At 39.4% G+C, this 13,942-nt stretch overlaps 1 protein-coding gene across 1 annotated transcript; it reads right to left on the bottom strand.

Moving 5' to 3' along the window:
- Positions 1-1,398: 1,398 nt before the first annotated feature.
- On the bottom strand, positions 1,399-3,677 carry LOC146314008 (trace amine-associated receptor 1-like). The gene is made up of 2 exons (XM_084737048.1): positions 3,526-3,677; positions 1,399-2,254 (listed from the first exon to the last, which is right to left on the bottom strand). The coding sequence occupies exons 1-2, from the start codon at positions 3,675-3,677 to the stop codon at positions 1,399-1,401; spliced, it is 1,008 nt and encodes a 335-aa protein (XP_084593174.1).
- Positions 3,678-13,942: the final 10,265 nt, after the last annotated feature.

Here is a 13,942-nt window from a genome sequence, read left to right as displayed (position 1 = left end):
ACTGGGGCCTGAGCTTGACATCTGCATCATTACCTCACGTTATGGAAATTGTGATGAAGCTGATTGTTATGAATCTATGATGATAAAGATAAAAACCTGGACATCTATTAAATCTCTGTTTGTTTCTACCTGTATGTTTGTGTTAAAGTATCCAGAGTGTATATCAACTGTATGAAAAATACTGTCCAGTAAGGACTGTGAGCAGGTAAAGGTGGAGGAGAAGAGTGTGGTCTTGCTCACATCAAGTGTTACAGGTACAAATAGTAGAGGACAGTTATTGAAGAACCCCAGAGAGACTGGAGACCAGCTGTGCTGCAGCCTGTGTTCTGACCTTGTTGATAAACCTGCACCTCTTTGTAACAAAGAGTGATATTCAAATGTTCAAGTATAAACCACAGTGTAACCAGTGTCTCGTCAGTTTCATGTGCTTTTTCTCCAGATGTACATGGAGGTTCTTGTTAACAAGCAATAAATCATCCTCTGGAATAAGAGACAAACACAGATATTGTGTCTGAGTATTTCATTTCTCTTCATCTCATCCTGACTGGATGTATGACACTTGATGCACCATCTTGTGGAGGGACTTTTATTTTTTCACTTTATCTTGTGCTTATATGTCACATCAATTGAATTAGTGTTGAATCAAGTTGCCACACACTAATTGCAAAATAAAACACAAATGATGTACAGTGAATGGTTAGTATGTGGGGTCAGTATGAGCATAAAGCTCATTTTTGATCCAGGAACACCTATAACAGGGTTTCTCTACTTGTTTTGTCCAGGGGCCACTTTTACAAAATGACAGGAGGGCAGGAGACAGTTAATAATCAAATGTTAATAATAAAAGAACTTATCAGATAAAATGAATAAACATTAAGGGTCCCATAACTCATCTTTCTTTGAAATTCTTTATTTTCAAATTAAATGACTTATTAACTTAAATTGTTAACTAAATTAACTTGGTGCAAGGACTGAAAGATAAATCATTTGTTGTGTCTCATATTTAATTCTGTTTCTATCTGCATCCAAAACAAATGATGAAGCCAATTATTGGAAACTCCTGTAATAGAAAGATAATTTCAACTTTAATTCATTCCTGAAGTTTTATTCTCAGAGAACTTCAGAGCTGTACTCCTGCATTCATTATACAGCATCTATGACTGAATACATACAGTAAGAAATGAGGAAAACTATGAGATATGTGGATCCTGTGATTATTTACACACATTAACATTGAGATTATTATATGTACTGTTTACTATGTACTGCTATCTGTGTACTGAGTTGTACATACAGATACTTTATGCATAGTACAGTGGCAAATATTATATGAGCTGCAGTAGAAAGAGATGTGAATCTTCAGAGCCAAACTAGTGATGATTACCAGCAAGTCATGAGTCAAGAGAGCTTAGAATGAGTAAAATCACCTTGAAATATTTTCCCAGAAATGATCATTCTGAAAGCTGATCGAAACCAGCTGTAAAAGAAACCATAGATGAATGGATTGAGCACTGAATTTGACCATCCGAGAAACTTAAATGCAAAATATATCGTAGATATCACGTCAGACGGCATCAAATAGAACAAAGACCAATAAATATAGAAAGGAGACCAACAGAGCAGAAAAAGTCCCATCACAATAGCCAGAGTTTTAGTCGCCTTTCTCTCCATCTTACTTTCAGACTTTGTGCTCTGACAGGTTGTGTTCTGGATGCTGCGTGCCTGTCTCTGTGCCACAATCAAAATCTTTAGGTAGAAGGCACACATTATGATAGCTGGGAGGTAAAAACAAAAAATATCTTGAAAAAATTGAATCATGTAGGCAAAAGCAGGTAAAATCCAGCTCATCAGGATCATGATCACAATAACACGGACATTTATTTTAGTTCTGTAGCTCAGAGGCTGACACACAGCATAATATCTGTCAACAGAAATGAAGCACAAGGTCAGAATCGAAGATGAGCACAGATAGACATCCATCCTGAGTATTGTCAAACAAGACCTTCGATTAATTGGTATCACTCCAAAAAGCAAACTTAAAACCCCAACAAGAAGGTCAGTTACTGCAAGAGAGAGGATGAGGAAGTTTGTAGGAGTGTGGAGCTGTTTGAAGTAAATGATGGAGGTTATTACAAGAAGGTTCCCACATATTATAAGAGATGATAAAGAACCAAAAATAAAAAATAACAAATACTTGGTACTGGCGGCGGTTTCATAACATAACATAACTTTTTCCTCAAAAACATCATCAGACCTGTTGACAGAAAAGTTAGAATCCATGTATAAATGATCATCAATAGTGAAGTGACATTTACATTAATATGCCTTAAATGAAGAAAATTAGTAGTATGTAGTTTTCTGTAGAGAGAGATTTTCAGTTAGTTTTAGTGCTCTGTGTGTTTCACAACATGCTGATTTGGTTTGTACATCTGTACTGATGGGAGCTCTTGGTCTGTGACACTGAGCAGTATATTCACATAAGTTATTCTTCAGGGCACATTAGCATATCATTGTCCAGGGAGTCTCTTAAAGGGGAACTCAATGCAGCAAAACTTAGTTTTAAACTGTGAAGTTGGAGACATATTAAAATAAAAAACCAGAGTAACACAGGCCGAAATAACTTTGAATTCTAAAACCGCTGGGTCGTACCCATAATGCACTTCCATCCTCGTCTCCTTAATCTGCATACAAACGAAAAAACTTTATATTTTCAAATTGTGTGATTGCCTACGCCAAAGTAAAATTTTGCACACATGCAATACAGTAAGTGATTAACTTGTAGTAATTAACTTGTGGGGAGAGAATATCCATAGTCAGGTGACCTTCATCGTCATGGTAACACATTAAATGGTTTGGCTCTTCTGATCACAAAGTAGCAGCAGCTCAACTCCACGGCTCTCTCAGATGTCTGAGATCCAAAACCTACTTCTATTAAAGGGAAATCCCAGCCACTCCACACAACTCATTTTGGCCACTTGTATCTGGAATCTCATTCTTCTGGTCATTACCCCAAGCTCATGAAAATAGCTGAGGACTGTAAAGAAGATCTAATGGGGAATCAGAAGCTTTGCCCTCTGGCTCAGTTACCTGTTCACCACAACAGTCCAGTGCAACTCCTGCATTACAGCTGATGCTGCAACAATCCTAGTCATGATGCAACAAGAATAAAGACATAGTGTCCTTAGACAAGTTCCTCACTCAGGTCACCTCTCACATAAGGACAGGATAACTTTTAGCAACAGCCATGGTACACCATACTCCTGTAGTACCATCTACAGTGATGCCCAGTGACAGGAAATTCAACAAATACAGGTGCATCTCAACTTTTCTGCAGTATTCTCATTTTTTAAGTTTTTCCCATAATTTAAAAATAATTCAATCAGTGAAACTTTCATATATTTTAGCTTTATTACACATAAACTGAAACATTTCAAGCATTTTTGTTTTAGTTTGGTAATTATGGCTCACAGCTTATGAAAATCAAAAATCCAGTGTCTGAAAATTTTCCATTTATGCAGTCATTACTTGGTCGGGCCTCCTTTTGCATTAATTCCTGCATCAATGTGGTGTGGCTTGGAGGCGATCAGCCTGTGGTACTGCTGAGGTGTTATTGAAGCCCAAGTTGCTTTGATAGCAGCCTTCAGCTCGTCTGTATTGTGGGGTCTGGCGTCTCTCATCTTTCTCTTGACAATACCGTATTGATTCTCTATCGAGGACAGTAATTACACGGTCAGTAAACCAGTTTTGAGTTGTTTTGGCAGTTTCGACAGGTGCCAAGTCCTGCTGGACTAGGAAATGACCATCTCCAAAAAGCCTGTCAACAGACAGAAGCATGAAGTGCTCTAAAATCTCCTTGTCAACTTGGATTCTGTGCCTCTCCACTCTTCCCTGCAGACTCTGGGACCTTGATTTCCAAATGAAATGCAAAATTGACTTTCATCTGAACAGAGGACGTTGCACCATTGAGCAATGATCCAGTTCTTCTCCTTAGCCCAGGTGAGATGTTTCTGATATTGCCTCTGGTTCAGGAGTGGCTTGACATTAGGAATACGACACTTGTAGCCTGTTTCCTGGACACGTCTGTGTGTCATGGCTCTTGGTGCACTGACTCCAGCCTCAGTCCACTCCTTCTGCAGCTCCCCCAAGTTCTTATCCCTGTTTCTTGTGCACCTTTTCCTACCACACTTTGACCTTCCAGTCAACTTTCCATGAATATGCTTTGCTACAGCACTCTGTGAACAGCCAGCCCTTTCAGCAATGACCTTCTGGAGCTTACCCTCCTTGTGGAGGGTGTCAATCATTGTCTTCTGGGTACTGAACCTGACTGAGAAATATGTGGTATTTATACTGCATAAACAGTGATTTACTCACAATATTTCATGTCAATTTTAATATTTGGACATTTTTTTTGTACTTTTGAGCTGTAGGCCTTAATTATTGCAATTAAAAAAAAAAAAAATGAAAGTGAATTCTCATAGTCCTGGGCAGCTTAGGTAAAGAAGCAGAAGCTCCAAGAGCTTGACGGAATGTGATATAAATTGAGGACCCTGATCTGAGACCAACGGATGTCCAACAGAATGCCATGGAGACATGAAACATACTGGATAAGGTGGTCTGCTGTTTCACAGGCTGTGGGGAGTTTGGGGAGAGCAACAATGTGAACTGCTTTGGAAAACCGGTCGACTATAGTAAGAATAATTGTATTAACTTGTAACAGAGGCAAACCAGTGATGAAATCAAGGGCAATGTGGGACCATGGGTGGCCAGAAACAGGAAGAGGATGCAGCAGACAAGCAGGTGGGCAATGGGAGGACTTCCCTTTGGCACAGACAGTACATGCAGAAACATTGGCTCAGGTGTCATCCTCCATGGTGGGCCACCAGAAGTGTCGCTTTAGGAGAGTCAGGGTGCGGTTCATACCTGGATGGCAGGCGAAACGGGACGTGTGCACCCACTGAATCAGGTATAAACAAGCAGTTAGGTGGGCTATTACCTGGATAGCCACAACGCAGGTTGAGGGGAGGATGGTGTCTGGACTAGATGGATTTTAGTTAGGATTTCAGCTTTTGCAAATTTCATGACAGAATTTCTAAAGATTTATAATGCTGCCGGGTTGCTTGTTTCTTGTTTAGTGTATTCATAATTAAGCTTAGCAACAAAATCATCTTTGTAACAAAGAGTGATATTCAAATGTTCAAGTATAAACCACAGTGTAACCAGTGTCTCGTCAGTTTCATGTGCTTTTTCTCCAGATGTACATGGAGGTTCTTGTTTACAAGCAATAAATCATCCTCTGGAATAAGAGACAAACACAGATATTGTGTCTGAGTATTTCATTTGTCTTCATCTCATCCTGACTGGATGTATGACACTTGATGCACCATCTTGTGGAGGGACTTTTATTTTTTCACTTTATCTTGTGCTTATATGTCACATCAATTGAATTAGTGTTGAATCAAGTTGCCACACACTAATTGCAAAATAAAACACAAATGATGTACAGTGAATGGTTAGTATGTGGGGTCAGTATGAGCATAAAGCTCATTTTTGATCCAGGAACACCTATAACAGGGTTTCTCTACTTGTTTTGTCCAGGGGCCACTTTTACAAAATGACAGGAGGGCAGGAGACAGTTAATAATCAAATGTTAATAATAAAAGAACTTATCAGATAAAATGAATAAACATTAAGGGTCCCATAACTCATCTTTCTTTGAAATTCTTTATTTTCAAAATGACGTATTAACCTAAATTAGTAATTAAATTAACTTGGTGCAAGGACTGAAAGATAAATCATTTGTTGTGTTTTACTGCATTTACAAACTGCAACTACATTTTAGTTGTACTTTGGTAACATTTGAAACAGGTTACAACATTAAACATAACTGGAACCTCTTCATCCTACCAGGAACAGAAAGAGCAGCATATTAAAGCTCTTTTAGTCTGTAATACACATTTATGGGATCAGAATTATCTTCATTTCTGTGTAACTTTTGATCCTCTTCAGCTAATAATTACACTTTTCACAGCTTGAAAGGTCATCATGCAAATAATCCTTCTCTCTGTGACTAACAGACTAATTGGCATATCTGTCCCTCCTTCCTGGAAAAAAAAAAAACTTTCAATCCAGAATTTTTTATTGTAAATGAGTACATAGTCAGACAGCTACCTGGCAGCCCACATGAGGACAGATTGGGCCATAAAAGCAGAGACAGAATGAAAACATATGAACATGCATCAAAAAGTGATTCTACTGTAAAGGTTAAGTTTACATCCATAAATTTGTTATCTGAACAGAGACAAAGTTAATCCTCCATTCGTTGCTTGAGACATTTCTGTGCCTGTTAAACGGGAAGTTATTTATCTTCATTATACTCCAATGTTGTTGAAAACTCATACTTAATTCTGTTTCTATCTGCATCCAAAACAAATGATGAAAGCAATTATTGGAAACTCCTGTAATAGAAAGATAATTTCAACTTTAATTCATTCCTGAAGTTTTATTCACAGAGAACGTCAGAGCTGTACTCCTGCATTCAATATACAGCATCTATGACTGAATACATACAGTAAGAAATGAGGAAAATTATGAGATATGTGGATCCTGTGATTATTTACACACATTAACATTGAGATTATTCTATGTACTGTTTACTATGTACTGCTATCTGTGTACTGAATTGTCCACAGATACTTTATTCATAGTACAGTGGCTAATTTTATATGAGCTGCAGTAGAAAGAGATGTAAATCTTCAGAGTCAAACTAGTGATGATTACCAGCAAGTCATGAGTCAAGAGAGCTTAGAATGAGTAAAATCACCTTGAAATATTTTCCCAGAAATGATCATTCTGAAAGCTGATCGAAACCAGCTGTAAAAGAAACCATAGATGAATGGATTGAGCATCGAATTTGACCATCCAAGACACCTACATACAAAAAACACTGAACGTGGCATGTTTAAAGTCATCACATAGAACATGGACCAAAAAATATAGAAAGGAGACCAACATATCAGAAAAAGTCCCATCACAATAGCCAGAGTTTTGGTGGCCTTTCTCTCCATCTTACTTTCAGACTTTGTGCTCTGACAGGTTGTGTTCTGGATGCTGCGTGCCTGTCTCTGTGCCACAATCAAAATCTTTAGGTAGATGACACACATTATGATAGCTGGGAGGTAAAAACAAAAAATATCTTGTAAAAATTGAATCATGTAGGCAAAAGCAGGTAAAGTCCAGCTCATCAGGATCATGATCACAGTAACACGGACACTTATTTTAGTTCTGTACCTCAGAGGCTGACACACAGCATAATATCTGTCAACAGAAATGAAGCACAAGGTCAGAATAGAAGATGAGCACAGACAGAAATCTATACTGAGTATTGTCAGACAAGACCTTCGATTAATTGGTATCACTCCAAAAAACAAACTTAAAATTCCAACAACAAGGTCAGTTACTGCAAGAGAGAGGATGAGGAAGTTTGTAGGAGTGTGGAGCTGTTTGAAGTAAATGATGGAGGTTATTACAAGAAGGTTCCCACATATTATAACAGATGATAAAGAACCAAAAATGAAAATTAACAAATACTTGGTGGTGGTGGCTGTTTCATAACATAACATAACTTTTTCCTCAAAAACATCATCAGGCCTGTTGACAGAAAAGTTAGAATCCATGCATAAATGATCATCAATAGTGAAGTGACATTTACATTAATATGACTTAAATGAAGAAAATTAGTAAGATGTAGTTTTCTGTAGAGAGAGATTTTCAGTTAGTTTTAGTGCTCTGTGTGTTTCACAACATGCTGATTTGGTTTGTGCATCTGTACTGATGGGAGCTCTTGGTCTGTGACACTGAGCAGTATATTCACATAAGTTATTCTTCAGGGCTCATTAGCATATCATTGTCCAGGGAGTCTCTTAAAGGGGAACTCAATGCAGTAGAAGTTATTATTAAACTGTGAACTTGGAGAAAGATTAAAATAAGAAACTAGATTAACACAGGCCGAGATATTCTGACTTTGAATTCTAAAACCGCTGGGTCGTACCCATAATGCACTTCCATCCTCGTCTCCTTAATCTGCATACAAATGACAAAACTTTATATTTTCAGATTGTGTGATTGCATACGCCAAAGTACAATTTTGCACACATGCAATACAGCAAGTCTTCCCATTAACTTCAGGGGAGAGAATATCCATAGTCAGGTGACCTTCATCGTCATGGTAACACATTAAATGGTTAACAGAGGCAGTTTTGGCAACTAAACTACTTAGTTTGGTTTTGAAAAAGATCATGATTTGGGTTGAAACCAGTTTGGTAAACAAGTGGGAAATATATTGAATATACCACAGTCCCACTTTTTAAGATTCCTCCAGTTTCACAGTTAACATGTTTCCCACTTTGCCTGAGGAGTCACCTGTGTAGTGCATGTTTTCCTTTGAGCCTTCAATGAATGGGAGCAATATCTTTTACTTATAATTCATTATCTACAAAACCCATCATTGCTCAGCATGAGTGGAGGAGTTTGGGGTGGCGGTGACAGCAGAGAATCGGATGCAAATGTAGCCCAGAGAATTAAATCAGCCATTAAAAAGTTGAATAAATAAATATATCTCTGTATTAACATTCATAAATTCATGTCATTCCATTTGAAATACATATAACTTTATTTAATGGCACACAGAAATATGTTCAAGAGTGTAAGAGTGCATAAAAGTGCGAAAGATAAAACAAAAGCGTTTGGTTGATAAGTCTGGAAAACAGCCAATAAATAAGAAGATCACTTTCCCTGCAGCCAATCAGATAATTTCAGACAATTTTACGAAAGTGGTAAGAAACTGAGTGAAACACGATGGAAAAGTTCATTAAAAGTGCACATTGTGTTTTCTTGTATTAATTCATGTTTTATGTAAAAATATAAAACTGCAGAGTGGATAAAAGAGGCAGAGAATGCCGCCTGTATAAGCGTGTGCCCAGTAGGTCAGACGCCATTTCCAAGATTAATACGTTGATACCAGTGACGTGCAGTCAGGGGAGACAGGGGAGGCAGAGCCTGAATAAGCTACTCTGTTGGGTTCATATATTTGTAAATCTGATTCTGAAAGAGTCAGTGCCTCATCAGCCATGAAACTCACTGCACATCACTGGTTGCTACATTGGACTAGTGAGTTGAGTCAACTGTTAGCAAGTATCAAATTAGCTTCTGAAAGTCTGCTAGCATGTGGCTAATTAGAATCTGAAAGTCCACTAGCATGTGGCTAACTAGCGCCTAAAAGCCTGCTAGCATCAATGCTAATTATCACCATGTAAAAATCCCATTTGGCTATGCTAAATTTGTTAGTGATTTAAAACCTGTAAATGTGTTTAAGGGATACTGCTGATCAACAGATGTGCTCTGTAATATTGTTGTATTAAGGAGACTGTCATTCATATTGTTTTCATACATTTTTTTATGCCATTTCAGTAATTAGCTGCAGTTTAACTGCTAACCGAGCGTTTCCTTGCTGTATTTTGCTGGTGAATTTCACTGTTAGTGATGGTAATTTTGTACAACAGTCTGCAGTAATGGAGGAGTACTTTAAAGGTGCTTCAGTGATCAAATTTATGCTGTTAAATTGTGTTGTATTGTGTTTTTTTTACTATACACCTTAACTGCAGTAGGAGTTTTACTACAAATATAGCTCTCTAGCCAATTTTTTTGGTTGGTTACATATGTTGTACAACAGAAAATGTGAATTAGAGCACTGAGTTGAATTCATTTTATGATCAGTAATGTTAATAAAATTAGCATAAATGTAATTTTATCTTGCCCTCATTCATAGGTCAGGTTTTTTTGTTGAGTCCCCTGCAAGATGAGCCAAGATTTCATAAGAATCCTCTGAGCCTGTCAGCAGAGACAACAGAGAGTTAGAGACGATTTCAGAGAGAACCTTTTCCAGTAGGGGATGGCAAGCCCAGCCCACGACATATAGAACCTGTCACTGCCGAAAGGAGGACGTGAACTGAGCCCCCATGTCAAGTGCAGTAGAATTGAACTGAACACACACATTCATCTCCAAGGACAGAGACTATACCTTTCGTCATACTGATCCCTCACTGGAGTTGGATTGCGAACCGTGACTCTTCTAAGGTGAACAATAGACCGGGGTCTTTAATTTTTATTTGTGTGCACAGTTTACTTTTTTTGACTTTGTTATTTTCTAAATGAACCTGTGGAACAAATATACATTGTAGTTGAATTTACTTGTTGAACTGCTATTACCTTGTTCACATTTTTCAATATATACAGTTAAAATCTACAGTTGTGTCCTGTGGTTCTGTTTCACCATGGTTACCCATCCTCTTGGCTCCCGTCGTCCCTAAAGTCTTCTGAAGTCTCGTCCAACATTTACAGTTACCCTTAACATCCCTTTTTCTCACACTGTACTTAGTGGTAGCACATACTGGTTACACAAAACTTTAGAAGGGGTCTTGTCAGGCCTCAATCTGTCAAATAAGACCTTATTACACCTGTGCGCAAAATTATGCACAGGTTACCCATCCAGCATCAGGCTCTGAGAGAAGAGCACATATCATTTTCTCTCTGGGTTGGACTGGTGTCGTGGTCAGATATAACAATATAATTGTTCAAACCTTCTTTTTCTGGATCCCAATAAACACACAGACACAAACACTCCAGCTTCTCCAGCTGTCACTGATCTGTTAAAGACGATCAGACAGCTGTCATCCCGTCCTATGTGCATTTTGCAGGTCTGTTGACATTTATTGGGCTTCATAACTATAGTAACAATTCCTGATTCCTTATTAGTGAGAATAATTTTACAAGCAGACATGCACGCACACTGTTTAAAATTAATGAAAAGTGTCATGGTTTGGGTATTTGAGTCACTTCCTCGTGCTTTCTTGCAGTAGTATGCAAGCCAATTTACTAATATTGTTTTCATAACCAAACACTTTTGACATACTTAACAAATGCAAACTCAGCAACTCTTCCATGGCGAGCTGAGCATTGTCTCTTTTGTCTTTGCTTCCATCAAACACCAATAACATGCCTTAAATGCTTTTCTGTTTGAAAGAGGAGTAAGGGAAGCCATCTATGTCAAAGTTGAGAAGCCATCCCTGAACAGAGGGGGAGGCTTACGACACCACCTATCCCCAATTTACAATGCTGTCCTTTCATCCCTTCCCAAAAGATTCAACAATTTAGCTTCTAAAACCAACAACACAGTCCAGCCACACCTGGCTCCAGGTGCCTCCAACGACCATCGTTAGAACAGAATGGAACACTAACGAGTGAGACCCCCCCCAACGACTGTCGTTGGCTCACTGGGGTTTCACCCCACTCAACCCAAACGACTGTCGTTAGGCCTCACAATAGGGAGTGAAACCATTCTTGGTCTGGAGGCGGCCTCTCTTAGAGGATAAATAATTGAATTCCAACTACTGTTCAACAGACTAGAGCAATCTAGTCTGATGAGCATGAACTGATGATGCCTGCTCGGATGAGTGGCAAAACGTCTTCGAAGACAATTTTACCAGTCCAGTTGCGATCGATTTAATGCCCTAAGATAACTATGACCTGGATGAATGAGAATATTCACAGGCATGCCTTAAATGCTTGTTTTATGTAGAGAAAACATTTCTCTGTATGTTTCACACAATGCCTCGTTGGTTTGTTCATCTGTTTTGATGGGAGCTCTTGGTCTCTGTGCCACTGAACCATGGCATTACACTTATTACTCTGGGCTCATTTACACAGTGTGGCATTAAATTTAAGACAGTATGAGGAGTAAATCCTTGTGAATGTGTGTTCATACTTGATCTCCAATGTACAATTTCAAGTGATCTCTTTTAAATTAATCAGTAAAACATCAAGTAATTAGCAGACTTCTGAACACAATCAACAATTGATTTAATACCTTAAACAGAAAAGAAGTGAAACTCTGCTTTTCCTTCTTCTATCAGCTTCTATCCATCCATCGCCTTTCTGCACCCTTGTCAGGAGTAAGAGGCAGACTAAGCGCCGTAGTCTAGATGTCCTCCTCCCCAGCAAGGCTTTCCAGCTCTTCCTACGTGGTCCAAAGATATTCTCAAGCCTGATGAGACAAATAATCTCTCCAGTGTGTTCTGGGTCTACCCTGTTGTCTTTCACCAGCTGGACGTGCCCAGATAACCTTAATTGGCTCTCCCACATGTCTGAGATCCAAAACCTACTTCTATTAAAGGGAAATCCCAGCCACTCCACACAACTCATTTTGGCCACTTGTATCTGGAATCTCATTCTTCTGGTCATTACCCCAAGCTCATGAAAATAGCTGAGGACTGTAAAGAAGATCTAATGGGGAATCAGAAGCTTTGCCCTCTGGCTCAGTTACCTGTTCACCACAACAGTCCAGTGCAACTCCTGCATTACAGCTGATGCTGCAACAATCCTAGTCATGATGCAACAAGAATAAAGACATAGTGTCCTTAGACAAGTTCCTCACTCAGGTCACCTCTCACATAAGGACAGGATAACTTTTAGCAACAGCCATGGTACACCATACTCCTGTAGCACCATCTACAGTGATGCCCAGTGACAGGAAATTCAACAAATACAGGTGCATCTCAACTTTTCTGCAGTATTCTCATTTTTTAAGTTTTTCCCATAATTTAAAAATAATTCAATCAGTGAAACTTTCATATATTTTAGATTTATTACACATAAACTGAAACAATAAGTTATTTAGTGGCGGTCGGCCATTTGCTGATTGCGGTCAGCCGAGTGAAGCCGGGCAGCACGGGCGTCCTTCCAAATCTTACAGCAGCAGTGGAGATGCATTTCAACTGAGAGTACAGCAAGATCACTTTCCTGGGAGGGAAACAGAGGTGGTAGATAACCCAATTATGCTTCAAAAGGGCACAAACCCATCGCTGCACTGGTCAGAGAGTTGTGGGCATACTCAATCCAGGCGAGATGAGAGCTCCAGGATGAGGGGTTGGTGGCAGTAACACAGCGCAAGGCTGCCCCAAGGACCTGATTAGCCCTCTCTGTCTGGCCGTTGGTCTGAGGATGGAAACCAGAGGTGAGGCTTACAGAAGCTCCAAGAGCTTGACGGAATGTGATATGAATTGAGAACCCTGATCTGAGACCAACGGATGTCCAACAGAATGCCATGGACACGTAAAACATACTGGATAAGGTGGTCTGCTGTTTCACAGGCTGTGGGGAGTTTGGGGAGAGCAACAATGTGAACTGCTTTGGAAAACCGGTCGACTATAGTAAGAATAATTGTATTAACTTGTAACAGAGGCAAACCAGTGATGAAATCAAGGGCAATGTGGGACCATGGGTGGCCAGGAACAGGAAGAGGACGCAGCAGACAAGCAGGTGGGCAATGGGAGGCCTTCCCTTTGGCACAGACAGTACATGCAGAAAAATAGGCTCAGGTGTCAACCTCCATGGTGGGCCACCAGAAGTGATGCTTTAGGAGAGTCAGGGTGTGGTTCATACCTGGATGGCAGGCAAAACGGGACGTGTGCACCCACTGAATCAGGTATAAACAAGCAGTTAGGTGGGCTATTACCTGGATAGCCACAACGCAGGTTGAGGGGAGGATGGTGTCTGGACTAGATGGATTTTAGTTAGGATTTCAGCTTTTGCAAATTTCATGAAAGAATTTCTAAAGATTTATAAAGCTACCGGGTTGCTTGTTTCTTGTTTAGTGTATTCATAATTAAGCTTAGCAACAAAATCATCTAGTGAGAGACTGTGAAGGGGCTGGTTAGCATGTATTGCTTCTGCCCAGGCTAATGCCCTTCCCTGCGGTAGGACCACAATTCAATGTACCTTGGATTGGTCTGAGGGAAACGTCAGAGACCGCTGGCTAAAAACCAGGGAGCACTGGAGGAGAAAACCTCTGTATTTGTCCAAGTCTCCAGCAAAGGGTTCTGGGTCTGAA

The sequence above is a fragment of the Lutjanus erythropterus genome, chromosome 15, assembly GCF_056507025.1.
Source record: "Lutjanus erythropterus isolate fLutEry1 chromosome 15, fLutEry1.hap2, whole genome shotgun sequence".
NCBI lineage: Eukaryota > Metazoa > Chordata > Actinopteri > Lutjaniformes > Lutjanidae > Lutjanus > Lutjanus erythropterus.
Note: the sequence above shows the minus strand (reverse complement) of the source record. Positions and strands in the feature narration are given on the sequence as shown.